Source organism: Suricata suricatta, chromosome 8, assembly GCF_006229205.1.
Source record: "Suricata suricatta isolate VVHF042 chromosome 8, meerkat_22Aug2017_6uvM2_HiC, whole genome shotgun sequence".
Lineage (NCBI taxonomy): Eukaryota > Metazoa > Chordata > Mammalia > Carnivora > Herpestidae > Suricata > Suricata suricatta.
In genome coordinates, this window is record NC_043707.1 from 100,288,912 (window position 1) to 100,312,827 (window position 23,916).

At 53.2% G+C, this 23,916-nt stretch overlaps 1 protein-coding gene across 1 annotated transcript in view; it reads left to right on the forward strand.

Moving 5' to 3' along the window:
• Positions 1-23,916, forward strand: part of SLC1A7 (solute carrier family 1 member 7) — a 41,319-nt gene that overhangs the window by 16,212 nt on the left and 1,191 nt on the right. Inside the window, exons 3-10 of the mRNA XM_029948081.1 lie at positions 8,373-8,588; positions 15,750-15,792; positions 18,029-18,251; positions 18,737-18,836; positions 19,551-19,784; positions 21,747-21,941; positions 22,722-22,856; positions 23,294-23,396. Of these exons, the coding sequence (XP_029803941.1) occupies positions 8,373-8,588; positions 15,750-15,792; positions 18,029-18,251; positions 18,737-18,836; positions 19,551-19,784; positions 21,747-21,941; positions 22,722-22,856; positions 23,294-23,396 (1,249 nt within the window). The remainder of the gene's footprint in view (positions 1-8,372; positions 8,589-15,749; positions 15,793-18,028; positions 18,252-18,736; positions 18,837-19,550; positions 19,785-21,746; positions 21,942-22,721; positions 22,857-23,293; positions 23,397-23,916) is intronic.

A 23,916-nucleotide genomic window follows, 5' to 3' on the forward strand; every position in this document is an offset into this window, starting at 1 on the left:
TTCAGCAGCCACCTCCTCTGGAAAGCCTGGATTCCCAGGCTGGGCTAGGTCCTGCTTCTGGGCCCTCCTCACCATGGCCATGACCCAGGGTTTTGTGTTATCCAGGTCTTTCCACCAACTGGAAACCCACCTCATTCATTTCTGGGAACCAGAGCACACAGAGAAAGTTTTCAATATGGGGCAGGCTGGGAACAAATGAGAGTCTGGGGCCACACGGGAGGTTTTGAAAAGCTCCCTCTACCCTTCTCTGTGCAAAACCATCACACTGGAGGGTCTCATTTGACGTGGATAAAGCCTCACTTGGGCCGCCCAGCCTGAGCCCTCAGTGGGGAGACACCAGGAGCCCCACTGGTAGAGGGAGAGAAGGCAGGAGACCTATCTTCCCTTATACTCTGGGGCAGGGGGTGGCCTATCCTTCCTCTGGAGTGGGGCTCCTTACCTTGGCATGGTGGCACTCAAGGAAGTCGTTCCTAATGGTAGAGCAGAGTGGTAATCCTCCACGAACTCTCTGGCTCCCTCACACCTGACATTCCTTACCTAGTGGGAAAGAAGAGGGTAAGCATTCAGCTTTCATGGAATCAGGAACTGGACTTGACCCTTATTACACTTGGGAACACAGCCTTCCTGGTGGAAAATGGTTAAGAATGGTCAGTGTTCAGACTGCAAGCACTGAGGGCTGCAGCTTTAGCTCCTCCAGCTTTTACTTTCGATTCAGTTCAAGCTTGTTATTTGCACATTATTTGTGAGCATGTAATTTGCAAGCTCCAGTTAAGCATTGTCCTCATGCCCAGGGGCCTAGGAAGGAGGGGCCTTCAGAGGGCAGTTGGGGATGACAAGAGAGCAATGTCCTGGAAGACACAGACCCATGCCTGGCTCTGTGCCTGCCCCCTACTCGTCCCTCATCCTTTCCGACCCCACCTCTGCACTCCGAGCCCCACAGCATCTAAAGTAGAACCAAAGAACTTTGGTGTGTGTAGCTTCAGAGGGCAGAGCTGGGCCCAGAATGGGGAATTCTCTTCCCTGGACGTAGATTTCATTCTGGCACCAGGATGTACTTTCTAAGAAGCATAACTAGCCCATATGGAGGGACTGACAGAAGGTAGTGGGTGCTCTGTCCTCAGAAGTGTGCAAGCATAGACAGCAGAGAAATGTGTGCCCTTGGTAGGGGGTACCAGGTCCAGATGACCCTGGCTTTAGCCAAGTGGGAGTCTGGGCATCCTGCCTCAAGTCGTAGAAGGAGTTGGCTTGAGGGTGGGGGCGTAGCAGAGCCATCTGGGAAGAGTAACGCAATGCTAACGTGGCACTTGCTGTCAGCTGCTGGGCCTGTCATCTGCTCAAGGGGAAGAAAGCAAGCCATGATGCTTGGAAGGGCTGAAGGGCTGTCATGGACCCCCAGATGCCTCCTCCCAGCTGCCTTTCTGGTAGACTCCCTGCAGCTGCATCTTGGGGCCAGTTTGGGGGAGCCTCCTTGACTGGGTCAGCTGAGGCCAGAGCCCAAGGACTTGGCCATGGGGCTCAGGGCCCCTTCCTGTCTCTGACATCCTAGTGCCAGGATGTTGCGACTATGGATGTTGTCATACTAGTAGACCAGGGTTTTTGTTTACTGGGTGGCCTTAGCAAGTTGCTTGCACACCTCCAGTGACTGAGAGTTCACTACTTCTTGGGGTGGTCTATTCCAGGGCAGAAAGTTATTCTGGGTGCTGAGCTGAGATCTCCTTCCTTTGGCTTTCCCCACCAGTCCCAGCATTCCCCACCACAGCCCCCCCCCCCCCCCCCCCCCCCCCCCCCCCCCCCCCCCCCCCCCCCCCCCCCCCCCCCCCCCCCCCCCCCCCCCCCCCGCATCTCTGTCACCGCCACCTACTCCAGCTGCACGACACACACCTCCCTCCCCTGTCCTTTTCCCAGTGGGTCTCCATTTCAGGGCATGTCCATGGCCTTCTCCACAAGCTCCCCAGGCTTGTGGCCTCACAGCCAGAGGGTCCCCCAGCCCCTCAGCAGCCCCATTACCCAGCTGACTCAGCAAGCTGGCAGCAAACACACCCCAAAATCCCCTCCCCTCCAGGGTTTGTGCTCTCCCAGCTGTGGAAGCCGAGTCTGGCCCCACACGTGTCTGTGCTCTGTTTTATCATGTCAGACTTGGCCCGTGGTCCTGCCTGCTGGGGTCTGCTTAGTCCCAACTCCCTCATCCAACACATTAGCTGTCGTCTACAAATCTGATCCACATGCTGTCGGTGGCCTCGGCCAAGCCATTGATAAAAATGACCAGGAAGGAGAGGCTGAAGGAAGAGGCCTGAAACAGTCCTCCAGTGACCCTCTCAGATCCTCCTCATTCAGGACAGAGCACCGCCTCAGGTAGTCACTTCCAAAAGTTCCCATTTGTTCCCAGAAGTTCTGGTGCCGACTGCCTCGACATCACACAGACACACAGAGCCAAGGGCACCCCCTAAACCTGGCAGGGGAACCAAAGCTGGGAGCCCGCAATGGACGCTCACGGTCATCAGACCTAAGGCGTCCTTGTAACAGTCTCGTCTAGAATTGCAGCCGGGTTCAACATCACACACTTCAGCAAAGCTGCACCCAGGCGAAGCCAGGCCCCGGGCTTTGAGGACCTGGCACTGAGTCAGATTCAAACCTTCACTGGAGGAGCTCACAGTCTGGTGGGGCAGGCAGTCACTTATGAGACAATGACATTGTAGAGCGAATGCTAATAGTTGGAATGTACTGAATATTTATTATGTAGCAGGCACTATTCTAAACCTAGATTAACCCTCACAAGAAACCATCTTTTACCTCCGTTTTATCCTCCAGTGGAAACTGAGGCACTCAGAGGCTCAGGAACTAGACAGGAGCTCCTGGCTATTGAGGGATAAATGCAGGGGCTGCCTAGCCTACCCAGGTGCACTCAGGGCCTTCAGAGGGAGGTGGTGCCCGAGTGGAGACTGGAAAGATGAGTAGCCATAGAAAGGGACAGGAAAGGAACGCAGGAGGGGCAGGGGCGAGGGGACCAGGCTCCTCACTGCTTCACCAGCACTCATTCCCTACCAGCCTGTCATATGCTGGGCTACCGGTTGGGCCCTGAAGATTCAGAGGGGAGCATGTGCCCCCTAACAAGCTGGGAAGCACAGGGTTCCCTGGGGGCAGAGGTGGCCCCTCAAGGACGTCTTCCCAGAGGAAGTGACATCTAAGCTGACCATGGAAAGGGGAGGTGGAAATGTGTCAGGTTGGGGAAATGGGTGTGAGGTGGGGAATGGGTGGTGGGGTGGGTAGAGCGTTCCAGGCTGAAGGAATAACCGTGCAAAAGTGGCTCAGGGAGCAGCAGGAAGGCCAGGGTCGCTGAGCAAATGGGTGAGGAGCACGAGACTGAGTCTGGCCACACTGGACCCAAGGCATGAAGGAGTGTGCCCAGTTCTGAGGGAATGGGGAGCCACCAAGGACTTGAAACAGGGAGGGGCCCCCAGCAGTCCAGGTGGTCTGTCCACTGTCCACAGTGTGAGGTAAGGGCAGCGGTGGGTGCCTCCTGGTGTCAAGCAGAGTCGTGATACTTACCTTAGCAGTTGGTGTTAGAACCAAGTGAGGGTCAGGAAACAGCCTCCTGCTCCCTCAGTGAAGAGCCTGGCAGCCGCTGCCTCCCATCCCCCACCCCTGCAAGGGAAGTACTTACCAGATTGAAATAGGCTGGGCTGAAGGGCTGTTGCTCCCCAATCAAAGTAATCCCTTGATCCACAATCCCTGGGCTCTGGGTGGCGGCCAGATGGCTCAGGAGGGAATCCCAGACCTCCAGCTCCCTGAGGCTCTTTCCCAGGGCCCAAGCAGCACCCAGCCAGGCTGGGAGTAGGTGAGGTGAGGTTACCTATTCTCCCCTCCCTATAAATTACAGAGCCAAAAAGGACATAGGAGGTCATCTTCACAGAACCTCCCACTCAGTCTATAAGCCTCGATCTAGGATCCGAACAGGTGGCCATCCAGGCTCCACTTGGATACGTACCTCCAAAGATGGGGAGCTCATCACCACAAATCTATCATGGGACAAGTTGTCAACTCTGAGAGTTGAACTGCAGAGGCATTACATGGACTGTATCACATTAAAATCGTGGTCAGCCAAAACTAGAAGACACTTTTCTTCCCCACGGGTTAAACCAAGTCTGTCCCATGGAGAGGCAATGAGGGCAGAGGAAGCCCCGCTGTGTTCTCAGTCAGAAACCCCTGTTCCACTCCTGACTCTCCAGCTTACCAGCGGGTGGCATGGCCACTTATCTCCACCGCCCTGAGCTTTATTTCCCTTCTCTGTAACTCAAACTGTGCAGCCCAATAAGATAGCCACTCATCATAAGTAGTTATTGAGGGGGACAAAACATGAGACTCTTAAATATGGAGAACAAACCGAGGGTTGCTGGAGGGGCTGTGGGAGGGGGGGATGGGCTAAATGGGTTAGGGGCATTACGGAATCTACTCGTGAAATCATTATTGCACTATACGCTAACTAACTTGAATGTAAATTAAAAAATAAATTAAACTTTTAAAAAAGTAGTTCTTGAACCCTTGAAATGCAGCTAGTACAACTGAGGAACTTAACTTTTAAAAAAATTAATTTACCTAAAAATTTTTAAACCTGAAGCAGTGTAAACATTTTTATATTGATTACACATTGAAATGATAATATGTTGCATATACTGGGTTAAATAAAGCTAAATTATTAAAGTCGATGTCACAAAAAATGAATCTCACCTTTTCTTTTTTTTCACTTTTAAAAATGTTGGGCACCTGGGTGGCTCAATCAGTTAAGCATCTGACTTGAGCTCAGGTCGTAATCTCATAGTCCGTGGGTTCAAGCCCCACATCGAGCTCTGTGCTGACAGCTCAGAGCCTAGAGCCTGCTTCGAATTCTGTGTCTCCCTCTCTCTCTGCCCCTCCCCTGCTCACACTCTGTCTCTCTCTCAAATATAAAGAAATGTTAAATTTAAAAATAAATTTTAAAAAAATGTGACTACTAGGAGATTGAAAATCTTACAGCTGTGGCCTCTATTGTGTTCCTATAGGGCGGCGCCGAGTTACAATATTTAAGGATCAAGTGAGGTTGATGGGCCAGTGTTTGCAGACCGTTAAGCTCCAGACAATTTGTGGTTTCTGTGGCTGCCGGGTACTCAAGGGATTATGTTTTCCCTCACGCAAGCCAGCCATGCTTATTCTAGAAAGAACAGAGAATGTGAATCAACAGTAAAACAAAATGAAAATCACCCATAATCCCACCACCCAAAGATAGCTACTGTTCAACTCTCTAGAATTTTCTCCTGTGCATATCCATGTGAGTCCCCACAAAACTGCCATAGCCCAGCTCGTAGGTTCTCAGAAAGGTCACTTTACTTATTATTTGTTTGTTTGCTTGTTTGTTTATGGAAAAGCCACTTTAACAGCTTGAACCTCCTTTCTTGTTACTGTAAGTCCCTGCAGTGGCCACTGTCACACGCGGAGGCCAGGGCTTTCCTCATACTTAGCTCCAACCTTCTTGCCGTCTGCTGGCCTGCGGTCACCCTGCACTGCGGGCACCAGCCTGGCGGTTCTGGCGGCTCCTGCCAGCGGCGCCCTCCCCGCCAGCTCCCCTCTCCGCTGCTCACCCCTCTCTCCAGCCAGTAGAGAAACCCTCCCCAGTTTGGAGGTCCCAGAGGGGAACCGACTGGAGGTCCCAGGTGTTGGAATCGTTTCCATTCTATCTATCAGCCCTCTCCTTTCCAGAGCACCTGGGTCAGGGCTCCTCTTGCGGTATCTAGAACCCACACCCCACCCTTCCACATCCTGGTCTGTCCCGGTTGGCACCACCCCTGACTTAGACCTCTTCTTCCTCAGGGTGGCCTTCTCAGGGGTCCTTTGCTCCTTTCTGAAATCCGATTGTCATGTATACCCCCTGTCCTGTGCAATCCTCCAAGCGTGTCCGCATCTGGACTGCACATCTGGAATGAGATCTTGGTCACAGGAGGCTCTGTGCCCTGCAGGTGCCCCTCCACTTAACATTAAATAGGACCATCTTTCCAATGATGCCATCGCTTCTACTGGCTGCTTAGAACTCTATTGCATGGATATGCTGTAACTCTTCATCTAATTCTGCACTCATGACTTCTTAGGTTAGTCCCAAATGTTTGCTTGTACAAATACCACTTTAGTGCACTATAGCCAGCAAATTCTGCTGGATGACTCCCCCCCCCCCGCCCTGTCCCCTTGCCCTGGCACTCAAGGCCACCCCCACTCCTGTCCTCTTTCTCCTCCTGAGGGCAGTCTTATCTGCCTGTCCCCCATATCACCGTTCCTCTAATACGACCTGAGCTCTGACCATATTGAACAGCACAGTGTGCCCACCCTCGCCAGCCTCCTTGTTGGCTTCTGCTGTATCACTGGGATATCTGCCCCATCTTCAAATCCTCCTCATCCTCCCAAGAACCAACTCAAATGCCCCCTCCTTCAGGAAGCCCTTCCGGACTCTCCTAGCTAGAAGTGATCCCTGCCTCCTCTGAATAAAGATAGTCCCTTGCTTGTGGTGCTAATACAGCCATCCTGTCTCCCAGTCCCTTGAGTTCCCTTGTACCTGAGTGTCCCACACACACCAGGAGCAACTTGAGGTTGGGGAACGATTCGGATTTCTTTCTGTGAACACCGGGCAGGCACACAGTGGGTGTGTGCTAACGGTTTGAATACAGACATAAGGAAAGGGGACAGGGCTGGAGCTGGAGCCTGGTTCTGGTCCAGCTGGCCACTAGTGTTCTGTGTGACCTCGGGCAGGTCTCCTTCTCAGGGCCCTGGCTTCCCTGTGAGCTGAAGCAGTTGGACTTGGCTGGGGGAGATTCTGTTGTGGTCAAAGGACTGTTTGGCCCCACGCTGACGTGCTGGCCCCAGTCTGGGGATAATGGCCCCCATGGATAATAACTGCAGAGCCCCCTCCCATTTCCCTTGCCCACACAATCCCATTAGGAGCCCTTCAGGACTGAAGTCTGAGATCCACCCTAAGCCCATCACTAACATACGGGATACTGGTAGACAAGGGATGAACGGAGCTTGTAAACATTGAGTCATTCATTTATTCCCTCCTTCATTCAGCAAGCTGCTACCAAGTTACACTCCGGCTGGGCCCAGTGCCTGGCTCCATGGACCCCACACTGAATGAGACCCAGGCCCAGTCCTGGAGGCACTTCCAGTAAACAGCAACTCAGTGAGGTGGGGGCTAGGTCGAAGGGCCTGGGGGACCCAGCAGGTCGTCAGGGAGCAGGGAGCTTCACTGTGTCTTAACAGAAGAGTGAGCCTTTGCTCAGAGAGCAGGGAGGAGCTGGCACTCCAGGCAGCAGCTGTAGCCTGAGGTGGGGAGAGGCTCAACTTGACCCTGGATGCTGCCTGTGTGTAGTCTAATGATAAGAGGAGCAGGATGGGGAGGGATTATCCACTCTTGTTTACATGATTAAAACCAGACAAATACTTCCTTTATCTGAAAGAATGAAAGGGCTTTAGGGAAAAATCCTTTTGGCAGCAAAGCAAAGCACAAGCATCTCCTTCACTAATCTCTCAACCCCACCCCCCAACTGCCCTCAGTGGCAGGCAGAGAGCCCAGGGCCAGGCGGCAGGGGTGGGGAGGAGGAGAGGGCAGAGAGACCCACAACTCTCTCAACACAGCCTCCGACAACGACAGCGAAGGGGACCCTGGGCCCTGGGGGTAACCCAGGATGGCCACAGGGCGGCACGTCTCAGAGAAACCATGGCCCCATTTCAGAGATGGGATCCTGAGCCCCAAAGATGTCACACTGCCAGTTGGCAGAGCCAGGACGAGGACCGGCCCGGGCCTCTAACTCATCCTTGTTCCTGAGTTCATTCAGCAAGGCTGCAGCCACCACCTGTCCCCAGAGCTCACGCTGTGCAGGCACTGGGGACCCATGGAGAAATCAGAACTGCCCCTCTTCTCTCGTGCCCTCAGTCTGATGAGAGAGACAGGGAAACAGTGACAACCAGGCTCATGACAGAGGCCATGAGCTCCTCACCCTGGGGGAGAGGCAGGGAGTCCAAGATTTCACCAGAGGTGACATTGAGCTTGGTCTTACCAGTGAGTAGCACTTTGGGAGGTGGAGGAATCTGGTAATAGGACACCAGACAAAGAGAACAGTGCTGGCAAGGGCCTGGAGGTGTGAAAGGGTGTGGCTGGTGACCCTGGGCCACCTGTGGGCCAGAGAGCAGAGCAGAAAACCAGGGACAGAGGGGCCAGAAGACTGGATGGCCGGGGCACGCCCATGCCTGCAGGGTCCCTCCACACTCTGAGAGTGCTGGGCAGGATGGGGTGTGAGTGGGTACACCTGCGTGCCCCGCCCCCCAGCCCTCAGACCTGACCCACGTTGCTCTCGCAGCTTGATGTCTGGCCTCGCCTCCCTGGATCCTAAGACGTCCAGCCGCCTGGGCATCCTCACCATAGCATACTACCTGTGGACCACCTTCGTGGCAGTCATCGTGGGCATCCTCATGGTCTCTATCATCCACCCGGGTGGCGCAGCCCAGAAGGAGATGACAGAGCAGAGCGGGAAGCCCATCATGAGCTCGGCGGACGCCCTGCTGGACCTCATCCGGTAATTCTCGCCACTGACAGCCTGCTTGGGAACGCCATGCTGGGCCGAGGTCGCCGGCTCACAAGCCTGGCTCCACAAGTCTACCAGAGGCAGGACAGGGCATGGGAGAGGGGTGCTCAGGCTCTGCTCTTGACGACTGTGGTAATGAGGGGCCACCACAAAGGCTACGCAAACAGTGTCTCTGTCCCTCAGCACCCGTGCCACCCACCTGGATCACACCGCACTGTCGGCCTCCAGCAGACTGGGAGCACCTCGAGGGCAGGACAGGGGTCAGCTCACCTTGGAGCCATCAGCGGGTGGCATTCGCGGGTGTTTGCTGACTGACTGAGCTGCGCGCACCCAGCATCCCCTGCGAAAGGCCAGCGGCCACACCCACGCCGCCTTTTCCTATTGGTGCTCTTGTCACAGATGAGGGAGTGAGGCTTAGATTGATGCCGAGACTTTTCCAGGGTCATCCAGCAGGCAGGTCATGGAGCCAGGATTCAGTGTGGGCCTGAGTCCAAGGGCAGTGATATTTGCCCTGTGGTGCCCCTGCCCGAGGCAAGTGGATGCTGCTAGCCATCTGTTTCAGGGACCTGAGCCCTCCTCCCAGGAAAGCGCTGGAGACCCAGTGATGCATCCACATCTGATCCCCCCTTTCCCAAGACTCCATACCGGCCACCCCCCTCCCCTCCATCACACATTCACTCCCCCGCCAGTGGCCACCCTGGGCCAGGCACTCAAGCCTGGCCCTAGCCCTGGGGGAGGGAAAGGCCCACAAATAGACAGGGACAACATGGGGGGCAGGGGCTGCGGTGAGGGAGGTATGGAGTGTGGGTGAGTGCAAAGAGCAGGTTCAGAGGCGGCAAAGCTGCCCCAGGTAAAGGAAGGGATGGGTGGGAGGGAGGGGAGACGGAAGCCCATGCCCGGCTAAGGCAACAGCTGTGCAAAGGTCCTGAGCTGAGAGGGAAAGTGCAGGGAGAAATCCTCACCCACTCAGCGTGACTGAGGCACCAGGGGGAAGGAGAGTGGGCATCAGTGTGAAGGATATTGTGACCCAGGCTGAAAATTGTGTTTTGTCCTAAAGGCCACAGGAAATGGGTTTGAAACACAGAAGTGGCACAATCCAGAAGGCTTACTCTAGCTGCAGAGTGAGGTGGAGGGGACCAGGGGGAGGAGGGGAAGACCCACCAAGATACGGCCAGGGCAGTGGCCACGGGCATGGGCAGACAGCAGACTGAGGGTTGCTCAACAGGAGGATGGGGGCATGGGCAGGAGGGAGGAGGGGGCAGAGCAGGGGCTGGTGCTGATTGTGAGAGCATGTGGGGCTCTGGCCTGAACACCCAGCTGGGTGGCGGTGTGGTCACCGAGTCACAAGACAATGGCAGAGCGGGTGTGGACATCCTGGGGAAGGTGTCAGCTGGTGGTTGGCTGGTGGATCGGAGTCTGGGAGAGTCCGAGCGGGAGATGGAGGTTGGGAGACCACCCACCTTGGGCCACCATCTCTCACTCTCTCATATCCTGTGTCCAATTTGCTGGCAGATTCTGAGCTCTATCTTCAAAACTCCAAACCTGGTCCCTTCTGTCCCCCAATGCCATCCCCACCATCTCCCAGACCACTGTCACCTCTCATGAGAGCGTCCAGTCTCATCACCCTGCTTTCTCTCCACTTCCCTATGGTCTGTTCTCAGCATAGCCCTTATTACTACCTGCATTATCCTGTCTGTGTACTTTTTATTTCTCCTTGAGACTCCCTCACTGGAATAAAATATGTTCCATGAGGGCTAGATCTTTAAAAAAGAATCTGCTCCTTGCTGTATCTTGGAGCCTAACAGCACAGCACACAGACCTGGAGTATGGGGTTGCCATTGGGGTTGTAGTCTGAGTCGTGGGGAGACATTGGAAAAAGTGGCTCTGAGGCCAGAGGCAAGCGTTGGTCCATGGTCACATAAGAGATTTGCATAGAGCTGATGGAGCAGGAACAAGCAGAAGTCTGGGAGGGAACCTACACCAGGACAACAGATGTCCTAGAAACTAAGGGAAGAAGAATTTTGAGAAGCTTCATTTCTAATATTTGGTGGCTATGATTCATCCTTTCTTGGAGTCTATGATTTGAAACAGCCTTTCCTTGTGGTGGAAGGAGTTGGTGCCCGGGGAGTCCCCGCCCTCCCCACCACTGGCTCCCCTGCTCAGGGGCTGAGGGCTCTGGATCAGACACACGTGTCAGAGTCAAATGTTCCAGGAGTGGCTCCTGCTCTCGGTTGCTTTTCACATGGTGAAAATAGATCCTTCTGGTTTTAGGCTTTCCCCCAGTTGCTCTCAACCCCATGGCAAGTTGTTTTGCAAAGCTGAGTGGTTGGACATCACGGTCGCCATTTCTTAGAGAGTGGGGCTACAGAGAGAGGTCACATGCTTCCTGGGACAGGGAACCAGAACCTTGGGGATGTGAGGTCTTGTCACCGTGTGTCCCTTCCAGGCCTCACTTTCTCCAGTGGTTTTCAAGTTCCTTTCTCACCCTGTGGTTCTGAAACACAGAGGCCTACAAACCAGGGAGGAAGCTGCAGGGCATGAGCACAAGGTTCTGGAAGTGGGTTCTGGGAGATGATGTGGGGAAGGCAGTGCAGAACCCAACCTTGAAGATCTTGAACCCAGGCTGAAGGGTTGGCTGTTAGGCTTTAGAAACAGGAAGCTGGTGAGTTTGGGAAGGATGGGTTGGAGGAGGGCAGGGGGATGATGTGTTTGAGGTGCAGTCACCTCTGCTCCACCTTTATGAGGCACCTGCTCTGGGGGAAGACGAGGTGCTGAGAGCTGGAGATGGGGCAAATGCAAGTCCCTCCACCAGCTGCCCTCTGCCTTAAGACAGACAGGACTGGAGAGCCACTCTTGGAGACCCTTCCTAGCTCTGATGTTCTGAGAGGCTGGGCAGAAAAGAGAACACCAGGAGGGAGGCTTGCCTCACCCTTGCCCTAGCCCAGAGCAGATGGCTACTGAGCGTTGATAACTGACTGAGAGCATGGATGGCCGGGGCAAGGAACAGGGAAGTGGGGGCAGGTGTAACAGATGAAGAGTCAGAAAGAGGTAGGGGCCATCGGCACAGCGAAATAAGGGCTGCAGCATAACTCAGGGCTGGGAAGATATGCGTCCATCTCTCAAAGATGATTCCAGAGGAACACAACAGGCCATGTCCCCAGACGACTCACCAAGACATGAATTCATTTCCCAGGGCTCCAGAAAACTGATGTCTGCTCACAGGGCAGAAAACAACCCAAACAAGAGGAACACTAATCAGAGCTGGGCCCCTTCTTTTTTCCAATCTTATTAAAACACCAGAGAGATGAAGTAATGACTTGGCTCTGTTTCTAGCTCCCAGTGACCCTCTCAGGGTTTGGATGATGCTCTCAGGATCTATGCTTGGGAAGGAACAGTCCTCACCTTGGGGCATGGGTTGGGACCATGGCGTTGGGGGCAAGTTTAGAATGTCACAGTGGGGACTTAGAAAGAGTAAGTAAAGAGAAGAGACACTGAGTGTGGCCCTGCCCCGTGTGATGTGCAGGAGGGACCAAGCCAGCGGTGTGTGTACTTGATGGGTGTGGCTACTAACGTCTCCCACGCACATTACATCTGCATTTATGCCACCAGGAGCACAGCCCTTATGGAGCAAATGGGAAGACTTCCCATGGGTGTTCAAAGCCAAAAGAAAATGTTGTGCATTTTCCTGTTTAGTAAAAAAAGTATAATTCATTAAAGTCTACAGGGGAAGTTCACTGATTATTAGTATGAGCACATGCATTAGTCAAGAGTTGCTGTTGGCTGCTAGTTAAGAGAAATCTGAAGCAACACCGCCTTAACTAGGTAAAGGCTTTCATTTTCTCCCAAATCAATAGTCCAGAGGTGGGCAGCTTGTGGTCATCAGGATCCCATGCTCCCCCGACCATGTTTAGCATTTGGCTCTCATGATCCAAGAAGGTTACTGAAGCTCTAGATAGCATGTCCATGTTCCACCATGAAGAAGACAGTTGGAGGAAAGGATCAGTGTCCTGGTTGAGTAGGCACCTTTTCAAGAGTTTTGTGGAAGCACCACCCAGTGACTCCCACTTCATCTCTTCGGCCACCCATTTGGCAAGAGAGGCTGGGAAACAAGGTTGGACAGCAGATCCCCGTTGGTCCTGTAACATGCCAGGACACCTGCTAGTAAGGAAGGAGAGGATGGAGACTGGGCAGGTAACTAGCTGTCCCTGCCACAACCCACATTTTGAATTATTCTCATGTTAAAGGAGATTGTAAAGAAATGTACCTATGAGGTATAAGTTCCATTTGGCCTCTTACAACTTGAGAATGTTCCTAGTTTCTGCTCTGGCTAAAGCAGCCTTCCCTCTAAGTTTCATTAGAAACCTACCTCATAAGTCACTCGAACCTCCTGGAGTTGTGCCCAGGAGAGATTTTCAAACTATTAACCATTGGTGCAGCACGGGCATCCCCCCTTCTGGCCTTGAGGACCGTGGCATTCCAGCAGCTGTGTGTCTGGAAAGCCCCCAGCACGGATCCTGGCTGCAGCGTTTGCGTCTGCTTGATGTCAAAAGCCCTCGCAGGCAGCTACTATTCGGTGGCAGGAATCTGTTTATAACTTGGAGGGAAAAAAAGCCTCATATGAGCTTCTGAGATCCCAGCCCCTAACCCCTGCTTCTGCTCTCTCTTGTGACAAAGCTGATATTAGTGGTAAAGCCATGACCATTCTTTCCCAGTTTCTGCCTTGGGAGCTCCTTCTAAGGTCTCTTCCTCCTGCCGTATGCTTACACGGAGCCTATATTTTAGCAACAGTGAAAAAAAAATGATAGTTTCCGCTTTCCAACAGTGGCTGCTGGGATGTGAGGTTAAGAAATAATGCTCACTCGTGTCCTTGTACATAATTCCATGTGTGCATGAGCAGGGTCTTGAAAAAGAAGAGATTTGCCAAAACAAGAGTGAGTGGCAAGGTGGGTCCACATGGCCTGTTTGAGGAGATGGAAACATGTGAACAAAAATCTTTGACTGACTGGGGGAAGATTCCTTAGAAGCGGGCTGTAAAGACAAAGGTGTAATGGTTTGCAAACCCTCAGTCAAAATTGCAAACTGCTTTACAGAAAGCTTGCTTCCAGAAACATGTGGGGGTGTCCGGGTCACCAAACCTCCTCAGCACGGAGTACTGTCATTTAAAACTCTTTTGCCAGTGTGACAGGTGAAAAGGCCTAATTTATTGATGATGCCGAACATCTTTAGAAAGCTTTTTTGGGCTACTCATGTTCCTTCTCTTGCAAAGTGGATTGTCTGGTCATGCGTTTTCAATTGTTTTTCTATTGAGGTATTAATGTTTTTGTGGTCAAATTATTTATGCAGCAAATACTTGCTGAGGGCCTGTTATGTGCCAGGCACTCTTCCAGCTGCTGGGGACACGCAGCGAGTAGAACAGAGGGATCTCAGGAAGCTGACGTTCTGGAGAGTAGAGGCAGGCGGGAACAAGGAGACAAAGACAAGATTGGCAAAAGCTCTTTACAGATTTAGGACAGTAACACTTGGTCACATACTTCCCCTAGCTCATCATTTGCTTTATAATTCTATTTCTATTTGAATCGGTCTCAGAGAACTTCTCAATTCATTTAACATTTTATTTTGGCATAATTTTAAGTTTACAGAAAACTTGCAAAGATAGTAGAGAGAGTTGCCACATACCCTTCACCCAGCTTTCCCGAAGTTAGCAACATACATAATGATGGTACAGATGTCAAAACTAAGGGATTAAATTAGTACGACACTGTTAACTAAATTATAGACCTTGTTTGGATCTCACCAGTTTTTCCACTGATGTCTTTCTTTCTGCCCCAGAATCCAACCCAGGATACCATGTTGCTCTTGGGAAAATTCTTAATTTTTTTCTTAAAAAAATTTTTTTTGAGAGAGAGGGCATGCACAGGAGGGGGAGGGGCAGAGGAAGAGGGAGGGAGAGAATCCCAAGCAGCCTCCATAGTCAGGAAGGAGCACATGCAGGGCAAGGCCTCATGAATGGTGAGAGCATGATCTGAACCGAAATCAAGAGCCAAGATGCTTAACTGACTGAGCCACCCAGGCGCCCCTGGAAATTCTTAATTCCTATGTAGTAAAATCTATCAATTTTTTTAATTGCTCATTTTATTCTTAGAGGGTCCTTCCATAGTCTGAGATCTGAAAAATATTAACCTATACTTTCTCCTAGCTTTTTATGGTTTCGTTTTTTTAATTACTTACTTCTTTAATCCATCTGGAATTTATTTTGGTGCGAAGCATGAATAGGGGTTCTAAGTTGTTTTTAATAGTTGGTTGGCTGCATAGTACTCTGTAATAAATCCTTCTTTTCCTCACTCATCTGTGAAGCAACTTTTATCAAAAATGAAGTACTTAGGGGCACCTGGATGACTCCATCGGAAGAGCGTGGGACTCTTGATCTCGGGGTCATGGGTTCAAGCACCATGTTGGGTGTAGAGATTACTAAAAAAAAAAACAATTTGTTTTTGGAAAAATGAAGTATTCAGCTGTACTAGGTTCTGCTTCTGGGCTACAGGTTCTGTTCTGTTGATTTTTCTGTTGACAGCTGTGTCGATATTGCATTTTACAGTTACAGCGTTACAGTATGTGTTCGTATCTGATAGGACAAGACCCCCCTCTGTTAGCTTTATGAAAATAATGTTAACAAGAATAATGATTTCATTCATGTGCCAAGTCATGTGTTGGGAAGCACAGATAAGAAGATACCGACAACTGAGTTTTCAAGGAGGCCAGTCTGTGGGAGAGGCAGACCCTTGAGCTGGTGCCGCCCTGCAGCAGGCTGGAGCACTGGTGACCCAGGGGGAAGGCCCGCAGAGTCGGCCAGCCATCATAGAAGGCTTGGCCTCTGCCTGACTGGCATAGGAGTTAGCCAGAGAAGCAGGAAGGACATTCTAGGCAGAAGGGACAGTGTGGCCAAAGGACCAGGTGCTGGAAAAGTATGCAGTGTTTCTAGGGAACTGTATGCAATTGCTCTTGGAGCTTTGAGTACTGGGGGTGGGGAAGAAATAAGACTGCAGAGGGAGGTGGGGCTAGGTCGTGGAAGGCCTGGCTGCCACGGGAGGTGTTCAGATGATGCCACATCTGTGCTGGGCTCTGGCCTCCTTCAATTGCTCCCTCTCTTCCCAGGAACATGTTCCCAGCCAACCTGGTGGAAGCCACTTTCAAACAGGTGAGTGTGTCCCCTAGCGATGAAGTGGGGCAGGCAGGGCCAGCCTGGGTCAGGCTGGGAAGGGACAGGTGTACCCAGCACGTCTCCCTGCCTCCTGGGGGCCGGGTGCTGGAGGGGAGGGCAGGTGGGGAGACCTGGATCCTGAGAGCCTCCCATGGCCACACCCCCGCCCCGGGCTCTAGCTTCTCATGAAGAGAACTTACAAGGGTGGGGGGAAGCCACTGTGCTCTAGGTTTACACCCATGCTCCCGCTCACTGTCTCAGTCAGTCCTCACAGTAACCCTGCCCTCAAGGTGCAGCCCCTCTCCCGGATGAGGAAACTGAGGCACAGAAGGATCAAAGGACCTGTCCAAGGTTATACCACCGTGGTTTCCTACCACGCTGGTAGGAAAACCCAGGCCTGTCTGGCTTCTAAGCCTGTTTTCTCTTTAAAAAAAAAATATAATAATAATCCTTTTTCCCCATAATAAGAATAGTAATAATGTTCAGTGTAAAATATTAGGAAAATACTAAAAACTACGGAGAAGAAAATAAAATCATCTCTTGTCCCAGCACCAAGCAACAGTGATAGCCGTTGGTACACTTTTAGTCTTTTTTCTCTGCATAAATATGCTTTAGAAAAATAAAATTAGGATAATAGTGCATAGACGGCGTGTGTCTTACTTTTCCCCACTCCCATTACATCATGAGCATTTTCCCTGGTTATTAAGCATTTCTTTAAAATACACTATTTGCAGGGAGACAAGAGCCTATGACAAGGCCAGGCTGTCATTTATTACCACTGCCTGTTTTGGTAGGCTTATAGGGTGTTTTCAGAGTTTTTCCTTTTTTAGAAATTATGGTAAATATCCGTGTGCACAAATTTTTGTCTGCCCATCTAATAATTTCTAATTCTCTTCCCTTTGTAAATGTTGACTGGTCGGTTGACGATCCAGCAAGAATTTCCTGAGCCCCTTGCCTGTGCGGGACCCTGCACTGGGACTGGGGCACAGAGGAGGAGGTCGAAGGTGGGAGAGGAGGCTCCAAAATAAGGAGCGGTGAGATCTTGCGACAATCTCTGTATCTTACCTAATCTCCTGGGTCTTTATCTATGAAATGGGCCAGATAGGGAAGGGCTCTGAACGGTAGGCCAGGGAGTTTTGGTTTTATTCCAATAGTGATGGGAAATATTAAAGATGTGAGAGAGAAAGAGTGAATGTTGCTCTACTCCATACCTACCTGGAATGCCGTTTTTTCTTTTGGCAAACTCCTACCCATTCTTCAAAACCCAACTCAAATGTCCCCTTCTTTGTGAAGCTGTCTGATCCTCTGAAGCAAAGTAAGTCACTCACTCCCTCCCCAAAGCTCTCAGGGCAGAATTCATGTCTGGTTCATCTCCCTGTCCCTGGCACCCTACACGGAAAATCCAATATTGGAATGCTGACGGTGATGGTGGCAGTAATAACAGCAAACGGCCACCTAAGGCAGACCATGTGCCAGGCACTGCTGTAAACCTTTACCTGTGTGGTCTCGTTTATGCAAACGAGCCAGATACTACTGTGACCCCCATTTGACAGATGAAGAAACTGAAGCACAGAAACTTCTGGTCCCATATATGTCCTGGCTGGTTTCTCCACCCCACCCCCCAGAAGGCTTACCGTATTGATACTGTGGTATTGGAAGGCTAGAAATCTCCCTTGTTTGGGCTTCTAGTGCCTGTGAGGGGAAGACCCAGGGATGCCCTGTGGTGGAGGAGGAAGGGTAGACAGCATGGAGGCTCAGGTCTTCCCAGCTGGAACCTCTTCCCCTCTAGAAGGTTTGGCGCAAGCTGAGCTTTTCAGATAGAAGGTCCAAGTTTCCATCAGCGGCAGGCAAGGCTGGCTGGCCACTAGGTGGATGGAAAATGGATGTTGGGAAAGGAGAGATGGGTGAATAGAAAATTATCTGGGTAGAAGAGGAGATGGTTAGACGGGATCCCAGATAGGTATAATGATACATAGAAGGAACATAACGCACAGAAGGAAGGAGAGGGTGGAAGGGATGAAGAGAAGCATGGCTGGGTAGTGCGAACGTGGATGAAGGAGTCCCAGTTTTCTTTCTGGTAAAATCTTGGTAATACTCCTGCCTGCCTCACAGGATTGTTGTCTGTCAAATAGTTCTTGACTGATACAAATGTGCCTCCAGGAGATTATTATTGTTGTTGTGGATGATATTAACCATATTTGGCCCTGACTCCTTCCCGGTTGTCACCCACTAGTACCGCACCAAGACCACCCCAGTCATCAAATCCCCCAAGATGGCGTCAGAGGAGTCCCCTCCTCAGCAGATCCTCATCTACGGGATCCAGGAAGAGAACAGCTCTCGTGTTCAGAACTTCGCCCTGGACCTGACCCCACCGCCTGAGGTTGTTTACAAGTCAGAGCCTGACACCACTGAGGGCATGAACGTGCTGGGGATCGTCATCTTCTCTGCCACCATGGGTATATGCTCTCCTCCCCTCCCCGGCGGTGGCCTGGAGCCAGGCCCTTTCTGCATCTACCCTTCTCTGCAAGCTGTATCCACTAATCTGAATAACCTGGAGTCTCCCGTCTTCCGGGTGGTTCCTTTCTTTCCTATCCGGTGGAGTGGCTCAAGTCTCCATTCCATTACCAAGGGGGGTCTCCAGCCCTCCCCCACCCCCAGCTGGAGCTGGCATTCCTCACTTGGAATTCTCCAACCCTGGCTGCTAGTTTGCTCTCCCTTAAAGAAGACCATGCCCCTGGCTTCCTCCCAACAGCCTGTTCCATTTCACTGAGGTCTGGGGATGCTAGGGCTGGAGCTCTAGTAACAAAGACAGTCACAATCAGAGCAGTGGCCACCGCTGACTGCCATGGCACCAGCATATGCGGGCACGCGCCACTGCGGTGCACACCTGTGCCTCGGCGTGCAGCATCTGTGACATGCTTGTGTGTCCCTGCTCCCACAGGCATCATGCTGGGCCGCATGGGGGACAGTGGAACCCCACTAGTCAGCTTCTGCCAGTGCCTCAATGAGTCCGTCATGAAGATTGTGGCGGTGGCTGTGTGGTAAGCCTCACTGGGGGCAGAAGTGTCCCCTTCCACCTTCACCCCTCCCAATTTCAGCCCTGCCCTGGGCAGATGGAGGGACGCCATGGTCCCTTTCACTGCTTTCCCGCACTGGAGGCTCAGCCACGGCCACATTCTGCCCTGAACCCCCATGCCCAGCCCTGCCCACGTCTAGTTCCAGCCCCGGGCCTGCCATTTCTGGCCCGATCAGGCCCACCAGAGGACAGTGACAAGCTGAGCGTGGCCCTGCTCTCCTGGCCCAGTTTCCCCATCACACGGAGTCTCATCAGCTCAGCTTTTGGAAAAGGGAAACCCTGAAAGTGAGAACCAGTAGCCACCCCTTGGTTCACAGCTTAGGCTCTAGGAATCTTCTAGTCCAACCTCATATAGTTCAGATGGGGAAATGCAGAGGCCTGCCCCAGGTTACGTGTAAAGTTTGTGGCACTGTCGGGCTGACATGAGGGCCTGCTGAGGGCAGGAGCCCTCCTCAGAGGCCTGGACGGGAAGGCGTAGAAGCCAGAGGTTGTGCAGGGCTGGGCTGGTGGAGGGTTGTGGTATTAGTGATGCCATATACTGGGCACTGTGGTACATGGTCTCCTTCAGTCCTCACGGGAGCCCCGGGATGCTCAAGGGGCATCAGGCCGGGCAGCGATGCAGTTTCAGTGCCACCTGGGTCACTGCCTGCCTGGCACTGACCCGGCCGCCTGCCCCCAGGTATTTCCCCTTCGGCATCGTGTTCCTCATCGCCGGCAAGATCCTGGAGATGGATGACCCCACGGCTGTCAGGAAGAAGCTGGGTTTCTACGCGATCACTGTGGTGTGTGGGCTGGTGGTCCATGGCCTCTTCATCCTGCCCCTGCTCTACTTCTTCATCACCAAAAAGAACCCCATTGTCTTTATCCGAGGCATCCTCCAGGCCCTGCTCATTGCGCTGGCCACCTCCTCCAGGTAGCCCTGGGAGATGGGTAGGGTGGAGCGATGGTGGCAGCTGAACTCTGCTCATCTGTCCAGCTGTCACTTGTCCATAGCCACAGAACCATGGGAAGTTCAGTAGGGCCCACTTCACAAACTTGGGGGTAGCTTCGGACAATGGTAAATGAGGCCAATTTTTGAGATGTATTGCTTGAGGCCCCACTGGCCCGAATGGCAGAAAGCCCTTATCACCTCTTAATGCCTTCTCCTCCCCAACTGGCTGCATCCCTAAGGTGCACTCGGTCTACACGGGGGTGGCTTCCACACATCTTGGAGTCGGGACAGCTGACAAGGGCTGAATCTGCAATGGCTGTTGCCTTTTGCTGCCCTACGGTGCTGTTGGGGTCAGGCCCTGCGTTGTTTAGGGACTTGGCCTGTCTACTGTGGCAGGGGGATGTCCTGTTATGGCCTTGACAGTGTAACCAAACAGTGGGGATTTGAGTAACGGTCCCATCACCCACTGGCTGTGTGACTGTGGGCAAGTCACCTGACCTCCCCGAGCACCAGTTTCCTCATATGCAGTCTGGGGATGATGGTAGCCTCTGCCCCATGGGTTGCATGGGAACTAGTGGAGGTAACTCACTAGGGGCAAGACTGGTCTGGGCTAGATGCGTGGCATCTGCTCTCAAGGATCACAGCCCACAGCTGAGCGCAGAAGCAGAGCTGGAGGCAGGCAAACTCAGCTGTCTGTCCATCAAGGGGGAGAAAGTGCTCTATATACTCTGAAGCAAGGGTGGGTCTCCCCACAGCAAATGTCCAAGTTCTATGCAGGAGGTCACCTGAGCTCAGACCCATGTCCCTTTGGAGCCTGGCTCTTCCTTCCAGCCCTTACTGCTTTCTCTTCTCTGGGCCTCAGCTTCCCAATCTGTCAAATGGGAACGAGGTCCACCACAGAGCTGCTCCCTTGGCAGCCAGATAACCCAGCCCTTGGCAGCAGAAGCGCTTCACGCAGAACTCAGGGGGGACAGGGCTCCTGTGAGGAAAAGCCCCAGAAAGAAGTGCCATCTGGGAAACTCCATGCAGGGCAGAGCCAGGAGGTGGAAAGGAAAGACAAAGTCCCAAGTGGCTGCCAGCCCCCTTGCCACAGGCCAAGCCCTGCTGGAACCAGCAGCCCTTGGCCATCTCCTACTTGGCAGAAACCACACCTGCGGGCCTGGGGATATCATTGCAGGCTCTGGAAAACGGAAGTGGGCTCCCCAGGCACTGGCCTGTGGGAAAGGAAGGGCACTGTGGCCAAACCAACCTGAGTTTTAGTCTCAGCACAGTCACCAGGAGCTCTAGTAACAAAGACAGTCACAATCAGAGCAGTGGCCACCGCTGACTGCCACACGCTGTTCTAAGCACTTTCTTGTTCAATCACCCTAATAGTTCTGTAATCTAGGTATTGTTTGGGACAAGGAAACTAAGGCACACACAGGTTAAGGAATCGGCCAGAGCCACTTGGCTAGTAGGAGGCTGGAATCTAAATCCAGCAGGTCTGGCCCCAGAGCCCTGCTGTTAGCCACTTTATCTATGCTTGGCACAGCGGTATGACTTTGGATCAGCCCCTCCTCCCCTCTGGGCTTCAGTTTTTTCATCTGTAAAATGGACTCAAAACCCCCCCACAGGAGGCTGTGAGGGTCAGAGAAGAGTGTGTATAAAGCACAATACCTGGCGCATAGTAGGTGCTCTGCTGGTGGTAACTCCTTTCCTGACCTGTGTGGCCAGTGGGTGTCTCTGGGACCTTGGGCTTGGTTGGGTCTGGCTGGGCCACTGATCACATACTTGCCAAGGATGCCATTTGAGACCATTTTCAAAGCTCCTTCAGCCTGTCCTCCCCTGTGACCGGTGGGCTGCCTGGGATGGGGCAAGCTTCCTGTCCCTGGCACGCAGGCAGCCCAGAGACCCGGAGCACCCTGGGAGATGGTGGTAGGCACACACTGACCCCTCTGCCCACAGCTCAGCCACACTACCCATCACCTTCAAGTGCCTGCTGGAAAACAACCACATTGACCGGCGGATTGCCCGCTTCGTGCTGCCCGTGGGTGCTACCATCAACATGGACGGCACGGCACTCTATGAGGCCGTGGCCGCCATCTTCATTGCCCAGGTCAACAACTATGAGCTGGACTTGGGCCAGATCATCACCATCAGGTACACACCTGACACCCCGTACCCAGTATGAATTGGCGGGGGGAGAGGATGGCACAGGAAGGGCCTTCAGGATTCTTGAGCTCTCAGATCTGATGGGGTCTCTGAGGTGCAGAGGAGGCAAGGTGTTTGTTCCTAGCCACACAGCAAGTCAGCAGTGCTGCTGGGACGTGACCTGGCTTCTGTGACTCAGGGCTCCTCCCCAGCATCACCCTGCAGAGGGGGAGCTCTGAGCAGACTGGGAACGAAGGTCCAGAGGAGGGCCTGCAGTCTGGGCATGCAGGGCAGGGAGGGGGCTGAAGGCACAGGGTGAGCAGAGGCCAGGGGCGGGATGAGGGGACAGCTGAGGGACTGCTAGTGTGGCTAGAGCTGAGGGAAGAGTGCTGGGGTGAGGGGCAAAGGCTGTGGGGGAGGCTTGGCGTGCCAGCCTGAGGGCACAAGTCTGGCCCTGGGAACCAGAACCCAGAGGGAGGCTGGGCAGAGCCATGTGGATGGACGACCTGAATCTCTGGCCAGCTTTCTGGAACCCAACAGAGGCTATGACTCCAGGCACAGGCTCTTCTACAAACTACTCAGGAGATTCCACTGAGGCCAGAGATGGAAGCCCATGGAGCCCCAGGACCTTGAGCCCCCCACCCTGAGAATTTCCTGATGTGGCATTTTTAATAACCCCTGCCCGGTAGGGCTGTCCCCAGAAGCCCTGGCATTCTGGACTCCTTCTTGGAGCTAGGGCTCCAACAGTGAGGCCCGCCCCTCCTCTTCCTCTCCCTGCCCCTCTTACAGCATCACGGCCACAGCGGCCAGCATTGGGGCAGCTGGCATCCCCCAGGCTGGGCTCATCACCATGGTCATCGTGCTCACCTCTGTGGGACTTCCCACTGACGACATCACCCTCATCATTGCTGTCGACTGGGCTCTGTGAGTGGGGTTCGCCCCCCACCTGCCTCATCCCCGGGCAGCAGGCACTGAGGGTGGGCCAGGGGAACTGCCATGGTTGGCACAGTGGGGTGCCCTACTGACACCAGCCTTTGTAGGGTCCAGTTTTCAAAAATGAAAACGTGTCTACCCTTGTTCAAAAATTATAAAGAATTTCAAGAGGGTGAGAGCAGAGCATTAGACGAAGCCCAGGCCCTGTTAAGCATGGGCACAGTCAACGTGCCCATGAAGCCTGCCATGCACCAACCTGCGTTGGCACTGCCCTGGGGGCAGTAGGCTCGAGAGGACCGGAAGGGCACTTTGCCACAGGCTCCAACCTGGCCGCCAGCTGCAGGTGCTGTGGGGCTGGGCCCTGCCCTCTGCCAGCTCCTCTTACCAAAACTAGCACCTGCCACTCACTGCCCGCCTTGGCTCACCAGGGACCGTTTCCGTACCATGATCAACGTGCTGGGTGATGCGCTGGCGGCGGGGATCATGGCCCACATCTGCCGGAAGGACTTTGCTCAGGACGCAGGCACGGAGGTGAGGGCAGTGCCTCCCTGCTAGCCTGGCTGTTGGGAGGGTAGAGCTGGGGTGGGAGTGTGGGTCTTCTCACCAGCCGGGCGGCCCTCTGCCAATCCTTCCCTGCCTCCTCTTCTGGACAGGGGCTGATGGGGCCCTCTCACAGCTAGCTGCTGAGCACTCATCATTGTGGGAGGAGCAATGGTAAACAAAGAGAGATAAACCCTGTCCTCAGGGAGCCGGTGGTGCCCTCCAATCTGCCAACAGCAATGCACACATCTGTGTGTCTGCACAGGGCTTCGTGGCAATAATGATGTGTAGCAGGCTGTCCCACTCCCATTGGGGAGAACAGGCAGGGGACTCACCAGTTCCCTCACAGGACTGTGTGCATCAGGTCCCTCCTCCACTAAGACAACCTCAAAAGGAAGCAGGACAGATTGGAACTGGAGCCCAGAGAGGCCCTGTGTGACCTATCAAGGTCCCACAGCACATCTGTAGGAAAACCAATCACGTGGTTTGCTTGCTCAGTCCTCCCTGGTGT